Source organism: Terrapene carolina, unplaced genomic scaffold (assembly GCF_002925995.2).
Source record: "Terrapene carolina triunguis isolate 2854851 unplaced genomic scaffold, T_m_triunguis-2.0 Scaffold414, whole genome shotgun sequence".
In the NCBI taxonomy this organism is placed as follows: domain Eukaryota; kingdom Metazoa; phylum Chordata; order Testudines; family Emydidae; genus Terrapene; species Terrapene triunguis.
Genome location: NW_020664765.1, coordinates 91,767 through 116,350, shown reverse-complemented (window position 1 = coordinate 116,350; position 24,584 = coordinate 91,767). Strand labels below are relative to the sequence as shown.

The window sequence follows — 24,584 nt, the reverse complement described above, 5'->3', positions numbered from 1 at the left end:
CAATAAAGACACCGAGGGGAGAAAGCAAGCCAAGTTTATTTCAGAGCTCTGAAATGACACTAGGAGACCAGCATGTCTCAAATCCAGTGCAACAAATACAAATAACTTTTACCTTTTTATACTTCAAGCAGTTTCTATGTAAGCCTCTGTCTGTTAACTCCCTAGTATTCCTCCCACCCCTCCCTTCTCTAGCCGTTACAATTAGAAAAGTTCCCATACGCCTGTGAGAAAACTTTCCCAGTCTCTGCGGCCTTGAGTTAGACATCTGCAAAACTAACTATTCCTCTTTCTTATCTCTATTATTTCTGCTAGTGTGAGTGAAACTGAAGCCATCTGCTAAAAACGCTGACCAATACATTTTTGCTGTAGCCTGTAAGCATTACACACAGAAGTAAGTGAGAGTTCACAAGATGGAGTCTGGGGGTTCCGCTAGGCCCAGAGCAAAAGAGCTTCATCGACATTTTGGTCTTCCACTCTCCCGAGTTACCTGGTAGCTATGCCTAGGGGGGGTCCCCAACAATGGGATCTCTATTGTCCCCTGACTGACTTTCTTTGGTTAGCCCCTAGTCAGGAAAATTCTTGGCCCCGGCCCCTAATTCGGCTGAATGGTCTGCTTCAGTCCCTTTGGGCTGCATTTCTGCAGGCAGCCTGCTGCAGGGGTGTTACACCTTTGCTGTCCCAGGCCTTTCTGCCTCCCTTCCTTCTCTGAGCTCTCTCCTTTTATAGGAGGCCCTGTTTTCCCTATTGTTTGCAGCTGTGGGTCTCTGCCTCCATGACTGGCAGTTGTGGCAGCTGCATGGGTGTGTGATCAGGCTGTTTGCCCATAGGAAGGAGAGGCTCCCCTCCCCCTTCTGCCTGTTCTCAGTATGGGTTTTGTAGACCCCATTACAGAAGGAAAGATAGGAAGAAGCAAATATGGCCCCTCAAGAGCTCTTTACAAACTGAATATCAAAAAGGAATCCTACGAAAAATGGAACATGGACAAACTGTGAAGGATGAGTACAAAAGAATGGCACAAGCCTGCAGGAACAAAACCAGAAAGGTCAAGGCACAAAATGAGTTATACTTAGCAAAGAACATAAAAGGTAATAAGTGTTTCTATAAATACATTAGGTGCAAGAGAAAGATGAAGGAAAGTGTAGGTCCTCAACTTAGCACCAAGGACAGCTAATAGCAGATGATATCAAGAAGGCTGAATTGTTTAATGCCTATCTTGCTTCCGTCTTTACTAAATAGGTAATTATACCAAATATTTAAGCAAAATTAATATTAACAGCAAGGGGGAAGAAACACAAGCCAAAACAGGGAAAGAACAGGATAAATAATAGTTAGATAAGTTACATGTGTTCAAGTGAGCAGGGCCTGAGGAAATTCACCCTAGAGTACTTAAGGAACTAACTAAAGCAATCTCTGAACCATTAGGAAATATCTTTGAGAACTCTGTGGAAGTCCAGAGGACTGGAGAAGAGCAAACATAGTACTGATCTTAAAAAAAGGGAACAAAAAGGATCTGGGGAAGGGATAGCTCAGTGGTCTGAGCATTGGCCTCTGAAAAACAAGGTTCTGAATTCAATCCTTGAGAGGGCCATCTAGGGCAAAAATCTCTTTGGGGATTAGTCCTGTCCTGAGCAGGGGGTTGGACTAGATGACCTCCTGAGGTCCCTTCCAACCCTGAGGGAGGGGAAAGAACAATCTGCTTAACTTTGATACCTGGAAAGATACTGAAACAATCAATTTGCAAACACCTAGAGGATAATAGGGTGGTACATAATAGACAACATAGATTGTTAAAGAAAGAATCATGCTAAACCAACTTAATTTCCTTCTTTGACATGTCTACTGATCTAAGGGAAGCTGTAGACATTATATAACTTGATTTTAGTAAGTCTTTAGACACAGTCTCACATGACATTATCATAAGCAAGCTAAGGTAATATGGTGTATATGAAATTAATATAAGGTGGGTACAAAACTGGTTGAAAGACCTTGCTTAAAGCGTAGTAGCCCTGGGTCCAGTATATTCAATATTTGCATTAGAGACGTAGCTAATGGAGTAAAAAGAATGCTTATAAAATCTGTGGATAACACCAAGCTGGGAAGGGTTGCTAGCACATTGGAGGACAGGTTTAGTATTCAAAATGATCTTGACAAATTAGAGAATTGGTCTGAAATCAACAAGATGAAAATCATTAAAAACAAGTGCAAAGTACTGCACTTAGGAAAGAAAAATTAAATGCACAACTACAGAATGGAGAATAGCTGGCTAGGCCGTGATACTGCTGAAAAGGATCTGGAGTTTATAGTGGATCACAAACTGAATATGAGCCCCCAATGTAATGGAGTTACAAAAAAGTCTAACACAATTTTTGGGTGTATTAACAGGAGTGTCATATGTAAGACATCAGAGGTAACTGTCCCTCTGTATTCAGCACTGGTGAGGCCTCAGCTTGAGTCCTGTGTCCATTTCTGAGTGCCATATATAGGAAAGATGTGGACGTATTGGAGGGAGTCCAGAGGAAAGTACCAAGGTTGAAAGGACTAGGCGTGCTTAGTAAAGAGAAGAGAAGACTGAGGGGTGACCTGATAACAGTCTTCAGATATGTTAAGGGCTGTTATAAAGAGGCTGGTGATCGACTGTTCTCAATGTAGGTAGGGCAAGAAGTAATCAATTTAATCTTCAGCAGGAGAAATTATGTTTAGATATTAGAGAGGTTGTGGAATCCTCATCTTTGGAGGTTTTTATGAACGGGGTAGACAAACACCTGTCAGGGATGGTCTAGGTATATTTGCAGGTGGCTGGACTAGAAAACCTCTTGAGCTCCTTCGAGATCTACATTTCTCTGATTACTATATTGTTATTCCCTCCTGTTAATTGTTTTTTTCTTGCTACACTCCTCTCTGGTGGTCTTTCAACACGTGACTTAAAACAGGTTATCCTCCTTTACATTTCCTTAAGACTCACTTCTGAGTTATACAGTGAGTGTACATTTTTGGTAAATAAGGATAAAAAGAATTGTAATCCAATTAACACAAAATCTCATAATCTGATATTCATCAGTGTAGCAACAGTGTTGAGGATTTAATATGAAATTATTTCAGTCTAAAGTTACAGCACATAGATGAAAACTTTTTTGCCCCTTTCCTAAAATCTTAGAATCATAGAAGATTAGGTTTGGAAGAGACCTCAGGAGATCATCTAGTCCAACCCCCTGCCCAAAGCAGGACCAACACCAACTAAATCATCCCAGCCAGGGCTTTGTCAAGCCGGGCCTTAAAAACCTCTAAGGACGGAGATTCCACCACCTCCCTAGTAACCCATTCCAGTGTTTTACCACCTTTCTAGAGAAATAGTGTTTCCTAATATCCAACTTAGACCTCCCCCACTGCAACTTGAGACCACTGAGAACAGCCAAGCTCCATCCTCTTTGGAACCCCCTTGAGGTAGTTGAAGGCTGCTATCAAATCCCCCTTCACTCTTCTCTTCTGCAGACTAAACAATCCCAGTTCCCTCAGCCTCTCCTCATAAATCATGTGCCCCAGCCCCCTGATCATTTTTGTTGCCCTCTGCTGGACTCTCCAATTGAAATATTTTGTCATCCAACAATTAATTTTGGAAATAGAATGTCAATTAGATATAAAATGTTATGTTTAGAGCTGACATTTCATATTAAAATGATATGTAATTCAAAATGACAAATGTAAAATATTGCTTCAGAAAACAGAAAAAATCTTGAAATCAACATTTTCTCATGGATAAAACTACATTTTTGACTGAACATATATGACCAGATCTAGTTACCAGATTGATAGATATAAATGAGATTATAATTTTCCTCTCAAAGAACCATCCTTTCCCAAAATGACATCCACATGTATCTTCAGAGTCCACCAAATAATCTCTCATTCTAATCCTCTCCCCATTTTTAGAGTTGTTTGGGGATATATCTGGGTTCCTGCTTTGATTTCAATGTCACACACAGTCAGCATTTCCCAGAATCTTCCAATTGGCCCAAATTTAGCTTGTCTTTTTCTTGGTACTGTTTCCACTCTTGTCTCGAGTATTTCAGTGTCTAGTCAAAAATATATAAAGGGGCTTCTAGCACTGTGGTAGCAGAAACTGATAGATTCAATGTTTCTCATGATGTTCATGATGATGATGCAGTTGCAGTCTCATGCATGCAAACTCTGTTCATGCCAATACTACTTGCACCCAGTGGTTTTGTAGCCTCTTTCTGGTGATGATAATGGTTGCACTGATGGTGATGTAAACTGAGTAAAAGAAAGTGCAAAGAAGTAGAGAGATCCTCCAGTATCCCTCTGGTCCAGGCCATGGGACAGGAACTCCCTCTTTGGAAAACTGGTTGGCAAAGAGTTCATCCCGGAGGTAATACAGGGAAGGTAAGACCAGGCTTTTAAAAGTGCTTGGACACAAGCTGAGCATTTGTTTCTTAGTCACAGTTGCTTCATGCAGTAATTCAGGTATGTAAGTGTCCAAACCAATCTCTATAGTTAATGCCTGAGGCCTAGTCACCTATAAAGATGAAAAATCCTTTCCTCTGAACGCATTGTGTAGGTGCAACATCCATCGAACTAGCAGAGTGAGAACTTCCTGTGCAGTTTCAGTCAGAACAGAGCAAACAATTTTCCTCTCTCATTCATGCTGACCCTCTGATAGCAGGACAGACAGTTTCTGCCTCTTGCTGACTCCTCGGAGGATTTTGAGACAGGACTGGACAGGTACACCTCCTCAAGTTCTATTCCTGGACTCCTTCTAACTGACCAGAGGACACCTCCACAGGTATCATCTCCAAGTGCTCATGGGGTCTTTCATTATTAGGGACTGTAATTGCTGTAAGATTTTCCTTTTCTGTCTAAATCAGGAAGTGAGTACTGATGGGTGAAATTTTCAAAAGTACCTAAGAACCAGATTGAAATCAATGGGATTAAGGAGCCAAAACACCTTTAAAAATATGTCCCTAAGTGACTTAGGAGCATAATTAATGTTGAAAGTCAATGGGACTTTAGCAGGAGTGGTCTGTCCCCTTTAAGGTAGGGACTAGGGGTCAGTCAACCCCTATTCTTTGGTATGTCTCATCAAGGTTTTGGGAGTTTGGATATACACAAGGGCCTAGGATGAGACAGAGGCAGATAATGGGAGGGAGGAAGCAGTCTCGGAGGAATAGTTAGTGTTTGGGGGCAGTGACCCCCCCTTTCATGAGACAAGCAAGCTGCCAAATTGCCTCCCAGGCGAAGGATTCAGTGCAACCCCATGCCCTCCAAGATTTACCAGAACAATCTTTTGGTTTTATTCATGGACAGGATACCTCACTGCTGTGTGTCTTCCTGTAGATTTTCTCTTGTAGATTTCACAGTCTCTCAATAAGCAAATAGGCATCCATTGTGAGGCATGCAATACACAAATGCCCAGACAGGGAGATAGATGTCTATTACTTCCTTCCTGAAAGGAACATTTCTAAGGTATGTCACCTCCTGGTGACCTGCCTTAACTCTTAATTTTCAGTATAGCTACATAATTTCTTAACTATTACTTATATTTTGCAAAAAGCAGCAGAGGGTCCTGTGGCACCTTTAAGACTAACAGAAGTATAGGGAGCATAAGCATCTGAAGAAGTGAGGTTCTTACCCACGAAAGCTTATGCTCCCTATACTTCTGTTAGTCTTAAAGGTGCCACAGGACCCTCTGTTGCTTTTTACAGACTCAGACTAACACGGCTACCCCTCTGATACTTATATTTTGCAATGATCGTGATGACCATTGGGCTACTGCTCTTGGTAGAGACCTCAGATGTCATCCTTTGGTTAATAGATATGAAGATGTCTAACCCAGGGAATCCCTGTAAAAGTATATTCAACCCTGCACCCTCTTCTGGTTGGCACCAAGTGGTCCCTGGGCCATAGCTTCACAGCTGTCTTGTACCAGCCCTGGCTCTAAGGAACATTTAAAGGAATTTTTAAAATCGTGCCTCTATATTGTAAACCATAGCTTAGTTTTGAAGGGCACTTTTTGGTGTGGTAATATTGTGAATTAATTTTGTTTTCATTTCCCATTAAGCAAACAGATGGCAGAAAAAGTTCACCCAGCAGCAGGAAATTCTGGAAAATCTCACTCACCAGCAAGAAATTGAACCTCACCCAGAAGCTGCAAGAAATTCAGGAGAAAACCTCTGAGGAAAAGGAAGATCTCCAGGCCAACAATGCAGAGCTTTCAAAGTCTTTGCAGTCCTTACAGTCAAAACGTACCAATCTATGGCCTTCTAATGACAACTACTGTGTGTTTCTTGTATTTGACTTCAGACTGAAATAAATAGTGAGCAGAACCCCCTACATTGATTAAACACCTGGAGCCAGACCCTGAGTTGTAAGAAGGGGGGAGGGATAGCTCAGTGGTTTGAGCATTGGCCTGCTAAACCCAGGATTGTAAATTCAATCCTTGAGGGCGCCATTTAGGGATTTGGGGCAAAAATCTGTCTGGGGATTGGTCCTGCTTTAAGCAGGGGGTTGGACTACATGACCTCCTGAGGTCCCTTCCAACCCTGATATTCTATGATTCAAAGATAAGAATGGCCATAGTGGATCAGATCAATAGTCCATCTAGCCCAGTAATCTGTCTTCTGACAGTCACAAATGCCAGGTGCTTCTGAGGCAATGAATAGAACAGACAATTACTGAGTGATCCATCCCTTGTTGTCCACTCCCAGCTTCTGGCAATCAGAGGGTAAGGATACCCAGAACATGGGGTTGCATCCCTGACCATCTTGGCTAATAGCAATTGATGGACCTATCCTCCAGGAATGCATCTAATTCTTTTCTGAACCCAGTTATCTTTTTGGCCTTCATAACATCCCCTGGCAAGGAGTTCCAGAGTTCTGTGAAGAAGTCCTTCCTTTTATTTGTTTGAAACTTGCTACCTATTAATTTCATTGGGTGACCCCTGGTTCTTGTGTTATGTGACCTTGGTCTTGTCCCATGCATAACAGATCCCTAATCCTGAATACGTCCTCTAGGGATGCCCATATTGCACGTAAATAGTAATAAAGCTGGAATGAAACAAATGCGAGGAAGAGATTCCAATGGCCTGAACTCAGTAATGTGTGTGACTATGGGTTAGGATCTTTGCTGCCTATGGCGCTGACTTGGAGGCAAGGACATTATTAAGCAAAGTGGAGTAGGGTGGGGTGGAGTTGAGTCTGTTGTAATATAACCTGAAATCCAGAAAAAAAGCTGATTTCTTAGGCTGTATTTTTCAAAGGAGTCTATAAGAGCTCTTCCTCCCCCCACATACATGATTCTCACCAGATGTAGTACTCCCCACTTTCATAGCCATCAATTAACATAATTTTAAAACAATTATCCTGCCCACCAGAATGACCTGGTATGAATAGCTACTTATGATTTTGCCATGTCGTTGGTATGGCTGACAGTAATGTGTGTCTTTCCTTCCCAGTTCTTTAGTACAGAAAAATTACAGTAAAGAATGTGCATTCTTTGTTTCTGAAACCACTCCAGTGTTTGTACAATCACCCATAGGTGTGCCTGTAAGAAGGAGGCAGTTGAGCTAAAGTCCCTTGCACTGTTATGAGGAAAAACATAGAAACTCTGAGATTCATATCTGGAAACATCCCAGACCAAAAGAGAAACTTGGAAAGAATTGCTGCTTCTTGGCTTTGCTGAACTGTGTGTTGCTATTTTTATATCATACTGCAGTTATCAAATTCTTTGCTGTATAACTATATATAATGTCAAATGTTTGTAATAGTCTTTTCCTTACTTATGATTGTAAAAATGGAGATGCTGAATTTTCTACCCTTTTCCACATGTCTGCTGTCAACCACATTTTGGGCCAAATTTTGCCATTGGGTATATGTGTGTTTGGATATATGGAGGTTAGCTGGAAGGGACATGAAAAAGGGTAGGAGTTTCAAATCTCTGCCAGCCAATTAGATCATTTGTCTACTCTCTGTTTTCTCATTACTCAAAGTCAGTTATTATTGCACTCTAGTTCTAAGACCCAACTATGTGTTACTAATTTGAGAAGGGCTGCCTAGGGAGACTCCGAGTTCAGTGTTGACTATTTTTTTTTGTTTTTCCTGTAAAATTTTCTAAGCTATGTATGGGGAGAGATTGTGTTTTGAAAATACAAGCTATGCAGACCACCTGAGTCTAGCGTAAGATCACTGGTTGATGTCTGCATCTACTCTGGAAAAGGGAGATTAAGTATAAATAGGGAATTTTTGTCAAAAGTATGTGTTTCAAGTTCTGACAATTCTAGCTGGTGGCAGCCCTTCTCAAATTAGCAACTTGAGTATGAGAACTTCCTGTGTGATTTCAGCCAGAACACTGTTAAGTGAATATTTCTTTCCCTCTCCAAACTCACAGTACCTATGTATATGTTTGACTATGATTCAGGCAAAGATTGGGGATTGTTCTTCTTGTACCCAAAACACTTCATTGCACCCCAGTTCCATAGAGGTGATGTGACTTGGCTGTAGTGAGCAGATCCAGGGTAGAGCCAGGAAGTGCACTCAGGTCTCCATTAGGCTAAATTTGCCTCCCTAGTAAGGCAAGTCAGGAACACAGAGACCATGGGCTAGACTCTGATCTTGTTTATATCATTATATATAGGGAGTGAATGTATTAACTTCAATGGAGTTTCATTGGGTTTACACCAATGTACACCAGTTTACATCAATGTAACTGACAGAAGAATCTCGCCCCGTGATTTAAGAAGTGCAGAGACACTAGCTGATCAATGGTTTCTTAAGCAACCTTGTTTAATAAATTCAATATTTAACTGACCTCAAGTAGGTTAAATTTAACACCTTAGGCCTTGCGTAAACCTACAAAGAGAGAAGATCCTGTGAGCGCTTTGTGCGGGTGCAGCGCACTTCAAACCAGCAGAGTGAGAACTTCCTGTGCGGTTTCAGATGGAGCATTGCAGAGTGAATAATTCTTCTCCTCTCAGCTCCTGTTGTCCATCTCCTTACAAGACAGTGACAGGGTGATACCAGACTCTCTCTCTCTCTCCATCCCCAAGGGATTTTCATGAAGGACAAAAAAATCTGCAGCACTTCAAGCTCTACTTTCTGCCCTTCAGCCTCCTATCAAAAAGTTACAAAGGTATGAGTTCCACATTCTTCCGGGGCTTTAATTGGTAGGGTACATATTTGTTATAAGAGGTATAGGTGATTGCTTCTGTATAATTCAAAAATTGAGTGAAGTTAGTTATTCTGAAATGGACTTATTTCTGCATCCTGTACAAAATTTTTCTTCTGATTAAAATTTGAGAGACACTATGAAATATAGTATTATTTTATCATTATTAATTTTAAGGGACTAAGAAAGGACTTATTATCTCAGACAAACCAGCATTAGAAGTTTACATTTCTATACTTTTTTCATCTCTTGTGCAGTATGTACACTTGATAACTGTAGACACCAAATCTACAAGCTTAACATAAACTGGAAAAGATAGGAAATATAATATCCTGATTTTAGTGAGGAATTTGACAGAGTTTCTCAAGAAAGCTTACTTGGGTAATTAATTCAAAAAGTCTTGGATAAGAACATTATCACTGAACAAAAAACTGGTTGAAGTACTGTGAACTAAGGTTAATGATAAATAGAAATGGGCTGAGTTTAGTGGCAGGATCTTTGTTATTTATCATCTTCATAAACAGACTGGAAACTGCAGTGAATAGACTGTTAATATATTGTATGTTTACATAATTCCATTCTCAGATTATGCTCAATGGAGGGGCATTACAAACACAAACAAGACCCGATAGATAACCCAAAGCAGTTTGGAAAGTTTAGCAAAATGATCCGAAAATAAAATTAAAACTATTACATCTGTTGTAATAATCCAACACACAGCTATTCAGTGGTAGGGAGAAATGGAAAGCAATAATGAAATAGGAAACTGAGGGCAGGTCTACACTACAGCTTAAGTCAATCTAACTTATGTCGCTCAGGGATGTGAAAAAGCCCCCTCCCACCCTTGCCCGAGCAATGCATGTTTCGTGCTGTCTACACCAGCGCTATGTTGGTGGGAGACGTTCTCCCACTGACATAGCTTACGTTTCTCGCTGAGGTGGAGTAATCGCACCTACGGGAGAACACTCTCCTGTCAGCATAGTGCGTCTTCACCAGACATGGTACAGCGTCTCAGCTGCATCAGTGAACCTGTGCCAATGTAGCGCTGTAGTGTAGACTTGCCATGAGAGTGGATAGCAGATTAGATATATTCCTGCAATTCATTATGTTAACGAAAAAGCTAATAACATTTTGTGCATAAATAAGTGCATCTTACTACTGGACCATCTCTCTTTCTATGGCTCCAATGAGAGCATGGCTAGAATTCAGTTCTGTGCATTTCCATTTTGATTAATTATTAGTAGTATTTTATTATTTATTTGTTGAACATCTACTGTGTAGCTAACTGCATAGCACAGAGAGGAGATGGGCCAAGATTTTCAAAAATGGGTGTCTAAAGTTGGCCACCTAAAAACTGATTTATGTTCAAAAACATTGAGCACTCATCAGCCCCTCTGAAGTCTATAGTTGCTACTGGGTGCTCACATAGACTTAGAAGCCTAATTTTTATCACCCATTTTTGAACATTTTGATCATGGTCTGACCCAAAGATTTAGATAAACACATCTTTAAAAAAAAAAAAAAGAAGAAGAAGCAGGAAGTGGTGGGCATTTTGGAAGGAATTCAGAAAATAAGACATTTGCTTTATTAAAGGGGCTGGAGGGACTGATTTATAAAGAAAGCCTGAAGAACTAAACATATGTAATGAATTTGCAAACCAATGTTAAAAGGGGATGAATGATGACTGTCTAGAAATATTGAAAGTGTATCATCATCAAAGAGGAAAATTGGTTGTTTAGAGTGGTGTGAAATTGTAGAACTTGGTGTAAAGGGACAGCATTAAAACAGAAAGTTTCCCAAGACAAGTGGTGGAAATCCCTCTGCAAGAAACATTTAAAATTACACTAGATAAAGCACTCGAAAGAATCATGGCATAAATATATGAATGGGAACAAACAAAAATGAAAAAAAACCTCAAATGAAAACAGTGATCATAATCCTCCCTCCCTCAACCAGCTAGTGAGAAAGAGGACCCCCTGCCCCTTGTGACATTTCTGAACTCAGAACTATGTGCCATATTCCAAGTGCAATGGGAGAGAGGCTTTGTTCTTCCAAAACACCCAGTTATTCTACTATGATAATTACTGTTGTGGTTTCTTAATACAAGTATTAGTTTCCATCAGATCCCATTGTTTATCTCAGTCTACTAAATCCAACCTTTTTATCCCAGAATGTACCAGAAATGAGTGAACAGGCAGTGACATATGTAGACTTGAAATTTAACTCTCCTTCTGAGCAGCAGAAGAAACAAAGACCAAAGAACACCAGGGCCAAAGGTGTGGTATGTTTATAAACATCTGAGATCATATCTGCTATTACTGATATTTTATTGTCCATGTTCAATCTCTTCTGTGAGCTGTACACATTTTACTTGACTTTATCTAAATAAAAAGCGACAAAGAGTCCCGTGGCACCTTATAGACTAACAGACGTATTGGAGCATAAACTATTGTGGGTGAATATCCACTTCGTCAGACGCATGCTTATGCTCCAATACGTCTGTTAGTCTATAAGGTGCCACAGGACTCTTTGTCACTTTTTACAGATCCAGACTAACATGGCTACCCTTCTGATACTTTATCTAATTAGATTATTAGCTTTTTCTTCATTATTAGGCACAGTCATTTTAGTAACTTATTACTAAAGGGGGGTTCCAAAGAGGTTGGAGCTAGGCTGTTCTCAGTGGTGGCAGATGACAGAACAAGGAGCAATGGTCTCAAGTTGCAATGGGGGAGGTCTAGGTTGGATATTAGGAAACACTATTTCACTAGGAGGGTGGTGAGACACTGGAATGCGTTACCTAGGGAGGTGGTGGAATCTCCTTCCTTGGAGGTTTTTAAGGCCTGGCTTGACAAAGCCCTGGCTGTGATGATTTAGTTGGGAATTGGTCCTGTTTTGAACAGGGGGTTGGACTAGAAGACCTCCTGAGGTCCCTTCCAACCCTGATATTCTATGATTCTATGAGCTACTGAAATGCCCCAAGAATGATACACAGTATCTTGGGAGTGGGGAGTAGAAACCATCAAATCTCCAGAACCCTGGAACACAGTTCTGTGATTATGTTTTCGCAAACCATTCCTGGTCAAATAATGTTGTTTGAATTGCTCCTTTTATAAGGAGACATAGCCTCTTTAAGTCATGCCTTATTGTGGGAGGATTAAAGGACGTGATGTCTGAATTCTGCTTTCCCTTCTGAAGCATAGTCATACTCAAATAAAGTACCAGTTTCTCTCTGCTTTGCCTGATTATCATAGTCAACATCATGAAGTCATGACTCATCCTTAACTGGCCATATTTATTTACTATCTCAGAGACATTAAACTCATTCCTGTCCAGCAGAAGATTCCTTGAACTGTGCAAGAATTCCAGTGAGCATTAAAGACATTGATCAGATGGTTTTTGAGAAGATGACATTTAAAAATGCTCCTTTTTAAAAAGATGAAGAAGAAGGAAAACATTGACTCCATCAAGAAGAGCATAATGCCAAGTGCCATGTTTCTCTGAAATCAGTTGTAAAACAGCCATTGACTTCAATGACAGCAGGCGCAAGCTTTAAATTAAGGAAATAGCACTAAATGTGTTGAATTAGTTTATAAATGTGTATTGTAGATCAGAGTTAAATTTGTGTTAGAATCATAGAAATGTAGGGCTGGAAGGGATTTGAGAAGTCATCAAGATCAGCCCTCTGTGCTATGGCAGGACCAAGTAAACCTAGCCCATCCTTGACAGGCGTTTGTCCAACTTTTTTTTAAATGCTTCCAATGCTGGGGTCCCCATCACCTCCCTTGGAAGCCTCTCTCAGAGTGTAACTACCATTAAAGTAAGAAAGTTTTTCCTAATATCTAACCTAAATCTCCCTTGCTGCAGACTAAGTCCATTACTTCTTGTCCCATCTTCAGTGGACATGGAGAACAATTGATCACCCTTGTCTTTATAACAACCCTTAAGATATTGGAAGTCTGTTATGAGGTTCCCCCCTCGGTCTTCTTTTCTCAAGACTAAACATGCCCAGTTTTGTCAGTCTTTCCCCATTGGTCAGGTTTTCTAAACCTTTTATCATTTTTGTTGCTGTCCTCTGGACTCTTTCCAATTTGTCCACATGCTTCCTAAATTGTGATGTCCAGAACTGAATACAGTACTTCAGCTGGGGCCTCACCAATGCTGAATAGAGGCGGTCCATTACCTCCTGTGTCTTACATCCAACACTCCTGTTGATTCCCTCACAATCAGATTAGCCTTTTTTTCAGCTGCAGCATATTGACGACTCATATTCAGTTTGTGGTCCACTGTAGCCCCCAGATCCTTTTCATCAGTACTGCTACCTAGACAGTTATTCCCCATTTGCAGTTGTGTATTTGATTTTTCCTTCCTAAGTGAAGTACTTTGCACTTGTCTTCATTGAATTTAATCTTGTTCACTTCAGAACAATTCTCCAATTGGTCAAGGTCATTTTGAATTATAAACGTGTCCTCCAAACTGCTTTCAACCCATACCAGCTTGGTGCCATCTGCAAATTCTATAAGCATACTCTCTACGCCATTATCCAAGCCATTAATGAAAATATTAAATAGAACCAGATCAGGCATTGACCCCTGAAAGATGCCACTAGATACAACCTCCCAATTTGACAGCAAACCATTGATAACTACTCTTTGAGTATTGTCTTTTAGCCAGTTGTGCACTCAATTTATTGTAATTCCATCTAGACCACTTTTCCCTAGTTTACTTATGAGAATGTTGTGTAGAAGTATTTTAAAAGCCTTACTAAAATCAAGGTATAACATGTCTACTTCTGCCCCTCATCCAGTAGGTCTGTAACCCTATCAAAGAAGGAAATTAAGTTGGTTTGGCATGATTTATTCTTGACAAATCAATGCTGACTATTCCTTATAACCCTATTATCCTCCAGGTGCTTACATATTAATTGACAATTTGCTCCAGTATCTTTTCAGTTATTGCAATTAGGCTGACTGGACTATACTTCCCAGGTTCTTCCTTGTTCCCTTTTTAAAGCTGGGTACTATGTTTGCCTTTCTCCAGTCTTCTGAAACCCCTCCTGTCCTCCAGGAGTTCTCAAAGATAATTGCTAATGGCTCCAAGATTGCTTCAGCTACTTTCTTAAGTACCCTAGGATGAATTTCATCAGGCCCTGACAACTTGCATACATCTAGCTTATCTCAATATTTTTAGCCTGTTCTATCCCTATTTTGACTTGCATTCCTTCCCCCTGGCTATCAATATTAATTGTGTTGAGTATTTGGTCATCATGAACCCTTTTAGTGAAGACTTAAGCAAAATAGGCATTAAGCACAATAAATTTCTTGATGTCATCAGTTATTAGCTCTCTTTCCCTGCTAAGTAGAGGTCCTACACTTTCCTCTGTCTTTTTTTTTTTTGCTCCCAATGTATTTAAAGAACCACTTCTTATTGCCTTTTATGTCCCTTGCCAGCTTTAACTCATTTTGTGCCGTAGCCTTTTTGATTTTATCCCTACATACGTTTCCTGTTGTTTTATACTCCCCTTTATCAAGTTGACTGTTTCCACTTTTTGTAGGATTCCTTTTTCATTTTCAGGTCATTAAAGACCTCCTGATGGAGGCATATTGGTCTCCTACTATTTTTCCTATCTTTTCTTTGCATCAGAATAGTTTGTACCTGTGGCTTTAATATTGTCTCCTTGAAGAGCTGCCAGCTCATCTGAATTCCTTTTTCCCTTAGATTTTCTTCCCATGAGATGTCACTTATCAGTTCTCTGAGTTTGTTAGTCTGCTTTTTTGAAGTCCATTATCCTTATTCTGCTGCTCTCACTCCTTCCTTTCCTTAGAATAATGAAATCTGTCATTTCATGGTCAATGTCACTCAAATTGCCTTTTCCCTTCGCTACCAATTCTTCCCTGTTGGTCAGAATCAAGTCTAAATGGCAGTCCCCTGGTTACTTCCTCCACTTTCTGGAACAAAAAGTTGTCCCTGACACATTCCAAGAACTTATTGGATATTTTGTGTTTTGATGTATTACTTTCCCAACAGGTGAATGGGTAGTTAAAGTCTCCCTTTATTACCAGGTCCTGTGTTTTGATTATTTCTGTTATTTCTTTTAGAACGGTCTCATCCTGATTTGGTGGTCTATAGTAGATCCCCACCATGACATCACCTCCATTTTAACTCTTTTATCTTTACCCAGAGACTCTCAGTTGGTCCGCCTCCCACCTTCTTATGGACCTCCAAACAATTGTATATATCCTTTATGTATAATGCAACCCCTCCTCCCCTTTTTTCCTACCTGTCCTTTCTGAACAAGCTATGCCCCTCAATATTAATATTCCAGTCATGAGACTTATCCCATCAAGTCTCTGTGATGCCAATTAAATCACAATGTAGCTTATGTAACAATGCTTCCAGTTCTTCCTGTTTATTCCCCCTACTCCTTGCATTTGTTTATAGGTATCTAAAATGTTGATCCGATTGCCCCACTGATTTCTTTCTTGTTGCTTCTTTGACCCTATTGAAATTTTCCATGTCCCCCCTACCAACATCTAACTCTCTGCTAAGGTCACCTTTTTATACTTACCTTTGGGCTTTTGTCACCTGACCCCATGGAACCTAGTTTAAAGACCTCCCCACTAGGTGGGCAAGTCAGTGCGCAACTATGCTCTTCCCATTCTCGGTCAGGAGGACCCCATTTCTGTCCAGCAGATCTTCTTCCCAGAACTACATCCCCTGGTTAAAAGAAACCAAACCCCTACCATCGACACCATTTGCCTTGCCATGTTTTCATCTCCAGGATGCTTGTGTCCCTGCCAGGGCCTTTACTCTCAACAGGGAGGAGAACACCACCTGCACCCCTGATTCCTTCACCCTTGATCTCAGAGCCCTGTAGTAATGCTGATCTGCTCAGACTCAGACCTGGCAATACCATTAGTGCCCACAAGGATGAATAGCATAGGGTAGCTCTCAGAGGGACAGATGAGCATTGGCAAACTTTCCATTATGTTTCTGACAGAGGCACGAGGCAGACAGCATGCCCCCCAGGACATCATGTCAGGTCAGCAGATGGATGTTGTCATTCCAGAAGAGAGTCCCTGACCACCAGCACCCTATGTGTCCTCCTTCCATGCAGGGCCACCCAAGGATTCAGGGGGCCCGGGGTCTTCGGCGGCGGGGGCCCCCACCGCCGAATTGGCACTGAAGACCTGGCACTTCGGCGGCGGGTCCCGGGGTGGAAGGACCCCCCGCTGCGGGTCTTCGGAGCACTTCGGCGGCGGGTCCCAGAGCACAAGGACCCCCCGTCGCCGAATTGCCGCCGAAGATCCGGAGCAGAAGAAGCTCCGAGGGCCCGGGCCCCACGAAAGTTTTCCGGGGCCCCCGGAGCAAGTGAAGGACCCCGCTCCAGGGGCCCCGAAAAACTCTGGTGGGGGCCCCTGCGGGGCCCGTGGCCTGGGGCAAATTGCCCCACTTGCCCCCCCTCTGGGCGGCCCTGCTCCCATGTGTGGTGGCAGTGAGCCTTCCAGACTTGGGGCAAATGGCTCCTCCTCCTCAGCCACTGGGATCTGCTCCTCATCTCCTGTTGTCAGTATAGCATAACAGTTCTTCACATTGATTGACGGGGAACCAGGGTGGGGGGTGGAGCACTGTCTACTGACTGAGGTGGCCAACTAGTCTGTCAGCTCCTTGCAGGGCTGCCCGTTCTCCCATTTCCTCTGCTGCTGCTGCTGTCATCTGTAGTTGGATAGCATCTGTAGTAGGAAGAGGGTCACAGCGTCCTCCATCCCAGATGTCATCACTTGTGTCCAGTCGATGAAGTTCTCATGCTCCCAGATGCTAGGCAGACAAGCCACTTACAGATCGTTTACCTGCTTCCCAACGGACTCCCCCAGCAGACACCTCTTACACCTGGTTGTTCCCCCTACTTGGTTTCATTGGCAGGGAAATTCTGGACACGTTCCCAGCAAGTCAAGACCAGAACCTGCATGGAAACTTCTAGGGTCAGGGTGCTTGTTTGGTCAGGACCCCCACCAGTGTAGACAGACAAAGAGATAGCAGTGGTGATGGAAACATGCCCTGATGGGTTCTTCCTTGTACAGTACCTGCAAGTTTAAGGAAACAGAATGAAAAACAAACAAACAAACAGAAACACACACAAACCTATGTGCCTCCGCTGGCAAACTCAGGTGGCTAACTCCCTTGGTCTCCCAGCTTTTGGTCTACTACTCTTTTGAAGTATATAAAATGAAATTTTACATTTCAATATTTTAATAAGCCAAATGCATGAGTCTTAAGGGTAATTGTGTAGATACGTTATCTTAATTGGTGATTTCTATAGCTTTTAATGCTTATCTTTTTAACTGTGCTTTTCTGATTATATAGTATATGCAAAGGGTTATATTAATCACTTGAACAACTTTTAAGTGGAAGTTAACAACGTTTTTGGTTAAGACTCTAAATAGAAGTCAGATATCAGAAAAAAGCGATTAGCTGCATCTGCTGAATTCCCAGATATTTGTTTGATCCGAGTACACTGATAGGTTACTGAAGATGATTGTACTGTAGGACAAAACCTTTTAACACAAAAGTTCTGCCTCACATACTGCAATGATAGTTTTATACCTCTATAGATTCTAATCAGAGCTGCCCACTTTGTCAGTGCAATGACTGGAATTCACTATTTCTATGCTATAATCCACTAGAAATAAACGAGGAGGTGGTGACCTACACAGAACTGAAATGCCATAATGCTTCTGAGCAGCAGAGGAGACGAAGGACTACGAATCCCCAGGGCAAAGGTACTGTGTGCTACATGCTGCTGACTCTGCACATACTACTATTTAACTGTCCATAGTCTAACATTGTCCTTTAACTGTATGAGAACATTAAAAGCAAAACTCCTCATAAAGATTTAGGAGAAATCAGTTAGGGCTTATGCCTACTGTGAGGCTTAAAATTTTCTCCTTAATATTGCATTTCTCCCTTTTCTCTCTCACAGGTTCTTCTGTTCCATCTTCTGAATGGATGCTCATTATAGTGATTCTTGGGATCTTCTGCCTGGCTTTGCTCATAGCAGTGGGTTTCTTAAGTGCCAAAGGTAAAGTATGAGCAAAGAAGACACTAAAAGGCCAAATAATTCTGAGCTGACATATGTCTTTTCTAACCTCTTAAATCAATGGAGTGTGAATTGCATTGTGTGTGCTGCACTTCTTTAGTTATCTAATTATGGATTTAGGGAGCAGGACAGGGGAACCAGCTGGGCTCCTACACATTCTTCTTCACTCTGCAGGATTTTCTAGGGATAACTACAGCAAGAGAGTCCCTGGCATCACAACAACAATGTAGCTGTCTTGCCCAGGAACCAAAGATCCATACAGGTCTCCGGCCTTCAATGCAAAGCAGACGTCCTGGTGGAATCTGGGGACTGAATCCCCAGCATCTGCCACATGAAGCAATCTATAGTCAGCAATAAAAGACTTCCTAGGAAGCTTCGGGGCTTGAAACTTCTGGAATTTTCTCAGCCTAATTCAGTTATTCCTTGGCTTCCTTGGAAGATTCCAGTTACTTTGCTTCTTACATTTCTAATTTTCTCCTTGCGTGCCTAACTTCAAAAATGACATATTTGTGCTCTGTAATAATTTCAAACAATCACTGTTGTGACTAAAAGGTTAGAAACCAGGATATTTTCAATTGCATTTTTCTCAGCATCTTCATAGTCAGGATTTTTAGCCAGACACAATTTTTATTTTTAATCTCAAGATGTTTATTTTTAAATTAATATTTACTTAAAAATTATCATATGTGTTACTATTAACATAATAACATACTATTATAAATATATATTAGATATACAGTAACTGATGGCACAATTGGGCCCTTTGTGTACCTGAAAGGCACAGTGCATTGATCTGTAACACTATGATTAAATTTAGTTTTAAGTGGTCCATCATATTGTTATGCTATTTTGGCTTTCAGTTTTTCAGGTCTCTGATCCACCATGTGGACAGCTGGAAAACCTCATGAAAGAAATGGAAATTATCCAAGGTGAGAATGCAAACCTACCATAGGTTTTGAACAGGAATGATACAGGTCAATTTCCTTCAAAAAAACAAGTGTTTCTTATATTTGCTTTACCTGGGGAATCAATTTGAAATTATTTCAGTCAACAACACCTGTAGCAGCACTGATCAATAATACACAGATCATGACATTTGGGGTTAATTAGAACACTGGTCTTTTTATCCCTATTTACTAAAGTATCTCCCCATATCCTCACTAGGCAAAATTCAGAGGTGAGCCTTAGGGAAGATCAGGGAAGTTAAACTGATCTGAGTGACATGCTGAAAGCCCATAGAGGTACAGCAAGAAAAGCAGTCAGCTGGAGAGAATAAGAAAGTATAAAATAAACCCATCAACCTCCCACTTTACCTTACACCTTGTTCTGGCTTCTCAGCATATTAGTTAAGCCATCTTACACTCCGTGACACTCACATGTCTGTACAAGTGTAACAGTGATAGGAAACCTAAACTGTATTTTCTTTTTAAGGATGGAATTCTCTTTGCCAAGAACATTGGTTTCAACGTGGAAAGAAATGCTACCTCTTTTCTACTGAATACAAATCTTGGCTGGAGAGTCGAAAGGCCTGCTCTTCTCATGGCTCCAGACTCCTTCTGATAGAAGGCAAAGAAGAGCTGGTAGAGTATCTTCCTCTTTTGGAGAGCTGCATATTCAAATCTGCCAGTAGAAGATTTTTCAATGAAAACAGGATTGAGGAGAATGAGATTTGGCTTCATTTGGTATTTTGATTTATTATATATTTTTTCTTGAAGGCTAATTACCTTGAGCTTTCTCCACTCCTGCCAGTATTAGAATAATCACTGAATTCTAAATTCAAATCAAATACATCTCCTGCAAGGTAGTAACCCAATATCACCTGTACTTTTCATATTCATATTCAAGGTACAGATGCCCCCTGACTTACGCAATCGTTCCGGTCTGGAAAGCCTTGCGTAACTCAAATTTAGCATAAGTCGGAAACGTATACCAGTACGTTATGCAAAAATTTTCACAACTCGAAAATCCTATTTCTGGCTTATGGAACTTTTTCCATAAGTGCGAATTTGCGTAAGTCGGGTCTTGCGTAACCTGGGGAGCAGCTGTACAGCTATTACTGTAGTATAAGATGGAGCTGGACATTGCACTGGACATTTTTCTCTGTCTCGGCTAATGTCCTCCAGATAAGAGAGTGAAGAGAGATTAATCAACACTGAAGAAATTAAGTAGTTGAAAGATCTGACAGAGTTTAAGGAAAAGCAATAGCATCAGGGTAATTTTTCTAGGAATTACTGCTCTGTACTTCTCTGGTAGAGATCAAAGTTGGAATCCCCCATACAGCCTTTCACTGCCTGGGGCCAGCAAGTACAGGGAATTGCTTCGGGGGTGTACTCATCCTCTGTGATGAGGCAGTGCATCGATGGAGCAGGATTGGCAGTTTCCAGTGGAAACTTCTTCAGCCTCCTGAGGGTTTTGATGAAGACAAAGGTGTTAAAATATGGTTGGGAAGGGAAGAGAGAATATTAACACAGTTTCTACAAGACTGAAACTTACATTGTTGGAGAAAATGAAGAACATGATCAGTTTGGCCAATAGAGTTGCTCCAACCTGAGGTTACCTGAGCATATCAGGATTTGTTAATCACATTACCGTACTCCTGGTATCTATTTGCCCATGAAAGAAGCAGGGAAACTAATGCAATCGTATGAATTTGTTTTGTTCTTGATCAGGATTTCATAAACCCACTGGCAGCTTTTCACTGGATAGGATTATCACGTGACAAGACCTACAGACCCTGGATGTGGGGAAATGGCACAGCTCTCTCCACTGATTGGTGAGTCACAGACATTTCTACAAACTTCTCATTTCTATGAGGATTATTTTGCAGCATTTCGATGGTGCCAAACATGAAGCCAAAAGACAAAGGAGATCCCAAATCCTGAGCTCAAAAATATTTGCAATAATGTGAGTCAGAGCTCTAGTATGAACCAAATTACCCCTTTTTCCAACCAGTGTCTGGTGGCACTAATGAATGAAAACTACTGTTCAGTATATCATAGAATCATAGAAGATTAGGGTTGGAAGAGACCTCAGGAGGTCAGATAGTCCAACCCCCTTCTCAAAGCAGGACCAACACCAACTAAATCATCCCAGCCAGGGTTTTGTCAAGCTGGGCCTTAAAAACCTCTAAAGATGGATATTCCACCACCCTAGGTAACCCACCAATTTCCTAGTGAAATAGTGTTTCCTAATAGCCAACCTAGACCTCCCTCACTGCAACTTGAGACCATTGCTCCTTGTTCTGTCATCTGCCACCACTGAGAACAGCCGAGTTCCATCCTCATTGGAACCCCCCTTCAGGTAGTTGAAGGCTGCTATCAAATCCCCCCTCACTCTTCTCTTCTGCAAACTAAACAAGCCCAGTTCCCTCAGCCTCTCCTCGTAAGTCATGTTCCCCAGCCCCCTGATCATTTTTGTTGCCCTCTGCTGGATTCTCTCCAATTTGTCCACATCGTTTCTGTAGTGGGGGGCCCAAAACTGTATGTAGTACTCCAGATGTGGCCTCACTAGTGCCGTATAGAGTGGAATAATCACTTCCCTCGATCTGCTGGCAATGTTCCTACTAATGCAGCCCAATATGCCGTTAGCCTTCTTGACAACAAGGTCACACTGCTGACTCATATCCAGCTTCTCATCCACTGTAATCCCCATGTCCTTTTCTGCAGAACTGCTGCTTAGCCAGTCAGTCCCCAGCCTGTAGCGGTGCATGGAATTATTCTGTTCTAAGTGCAGGACTCTGCACTTGTCCTTGTTGAACCTCATGAGATTTCTTTTGGCCCAATCCTCCTATTTGTCTAGGTCACTCTGCACCCTATCCCTACCCTCCAGTGTATCTGTATCTCCCCCCAGCTTATATAGATAAATTGCACTGCTGTCTCATTTATGGATGTAATCTTGATTTCCCTTCCCTTCATTCATTTTTACAATTGGCCATTTACATGAAAACTGGATCTTTGATTCCTGAGGATTCATTTGCTATTGAAACAACAGTAACTCCTCACTTAATGTCATCCCAGTTAACGTTGTTTCATTGTTACATTGCTGATCAATTAGAGAACATGCTCCTTTAAAGTTGTGCAATGCTCCCTTATAACATTGTTTGGCAGCCGCCTGCTTTGTCCACTGCTTGCAGAAAGAGCAGCCCTAGGAGTTACCTGGTGGGGGCTTGAAACCAGAGTGGACCGGCCGCCCCCCTATCAGCTCCCCATTCCCCTAAGTGGGACTCAACCTCCTGTCTCCATTTTTCAGTCTTATGTGTCATGGCAGAGGTGTAATTCTAGAGTTATACAGAAAGTTTACACAGTATCTGGGTCACTACTCCTGCCTAGCCAATGTAGTTATTCCCTTATATTCACAACCACCAAATTTACTAATTAATCTTTTAATAATGTTCCCTCTGCTTCTCCACAATTGTTCTGTTATTAATAAAACTATTTGGCCATATACTCTGGCACTCAGATTCCAGAGTGATTTGGCACCTTAGAAAAAAACTAAAATTGTGATGTATCTATAACTAGAATGGCTGAAATAACTCCCCCCCATCTCCACCCATTTTAGGTTTCCAGTAAAGAAAGGATACGTGGATGGGGACTGTGCAGTTGTCAGAGGTGGAGCGCTCTCTTCTGATGACTGCAAAGATAAAAAGCGTTATATTTGTGAGCAGCCAGCTCTTTTGGTGAAACCTGACATATCATCACACAACGGAACTTGGAAACCATGAGAATTTTATCCTGGGCAATCACTTATCCTCTTATAAATGCATGGGAGAAATGTGTGCACCTCACTTTTTCTCTTCAGGGGCTGTGTTTATATTGTAAATAAGGCTGTCAGTTAATCACAATTAACTCAAGCAATTAAATCAAATTAACTTGATTTAAAAAATTAATAGCAATTAACCACAGTTTTAATTGCACTGTTAAACAATAATAGAATACCATTTATTTAAATATTTTTGGATGTTTTCTACATTTTCAAATATATTGATATCAATTACAACACAGAATACAAAGTGTGCAGTGCTCACTGTATATTATATTTTTTATTTCAAATATTTGTACTATAAAAAGATTAACAAAAAATAGTATTTTTCAATTCACCTCATACAAGAACTGAAGTGCAATCTCTTTATCATGAAAGTGCAACATAAAAATGCAGATTTTTTGTTATATAACTGGACTCAAAAATAAAACAACAAAAGCTTTGGAGCCTATAAGTCCACTCAGTCCTACTTCTTGTTCAGCCAATTGCTCAGACAAACAAGTTTGTTTACATTTGCAGGAGATAATGCTGCCCGCTTCTTATTTACAATGTCACCTGAAAGTGAGAACAGACGTTCACATGGCAGAAATTTGTTCAATGTCCAGTGCAAATAATTTACAAATAATTCCTACCTGTGCTACTGATAATAAGTCTCTAGAGATGAGAAGAACTCAAATATTTTTTTAAATGCCTAATTTAATTATTTCCTTTTTGCTTCCTTTGTTATACTTCATTCAAACACGGAAAAAGAGCACAGACAAATGCATTCAAATACAAAGATACCAGTAGTCTCACTAAAAACACATTTCTGGGGAAATCAGTTTAAAGTGTTGTTTAGAAGTTCAGTAGGATGAACTAAAATGGATATCAAAGGGAATTAAGTTCCATGCCACCGGGGCCATCAAAGCAAAATCATAATTATCTGTCGTATATACTTTCTCTGTCTCATTTGGTGTCTATTGCCATGTTATTTAACATCTAAGACATGATGGTGGTGGGATTCCTAAAGGTCTTGTTTCATTGGAGTACAAATACCCTTCAAGGTGGGCTGAAGGAGGAACTCTGAAAAAGAACCAGAGCTTCAAAACTCAGTAGGGTTAGTTTATGACAGCCTCTTACAAAATAGGCAGCCAGTGCAAAAAATATAATGCAAGATGTAATATGATCCCAGCCTCTCACACCAATAAGCAGAGAACTACAGATGCATCAAGAACAAGTTGAGAGCTATGAAGAAGTCCTGCTGTGAGCTCTTGTACTGATAAGGATGGAGATTGTTGCTGTCATGATAGGATAATTAAGGGTTCACTTGTAAAAATTGCAAATCTGTGTGTAAGGGGGAGGGAAACCAACTTTTGTACCATATTTAATGCAAGGATGCCCATGGTCAAAAGTGATGCCAAAATTCTTAACCTCATGTCTGAATGAACCCCTACAATACATAGTATGACAGAAGAAGAAAAACCATACGGAGTTCCAGTCCACCAGCAAGAATTCCATTTTTCCAGGGTTGAAGATAATGTATCTCAGACACACGCATCTGGGAAGGCCCCTAGCC

General features: G+C 41.0%; 1 protein-coding gene across 1 annotated transcript; it reads left to right on the top strand.

Annotated features, from left to right (window-relative positions):
- Positions 1-9,063: 9,063 nt before the first annotated feature.
- LOC112101681 (natural killer cells antigen CD94-like) lies at positions 9,064-22,991 on the top strand. The gene is given in 7 exon segments (XM_026658218.1): positions 9,064-9,138; positions 11,345-11,450; positions 18,155-18,253; positions 19,132-19,245; positions 19,703-19,851; positions 20,941-21,044; positions 22,829-22,991. Coding segments are annotated over 7 exon segments (810 nt in total).
- The last annotated feature ends 1,593 nt before the right edge of the window (positions 22,992-24,584 follow it).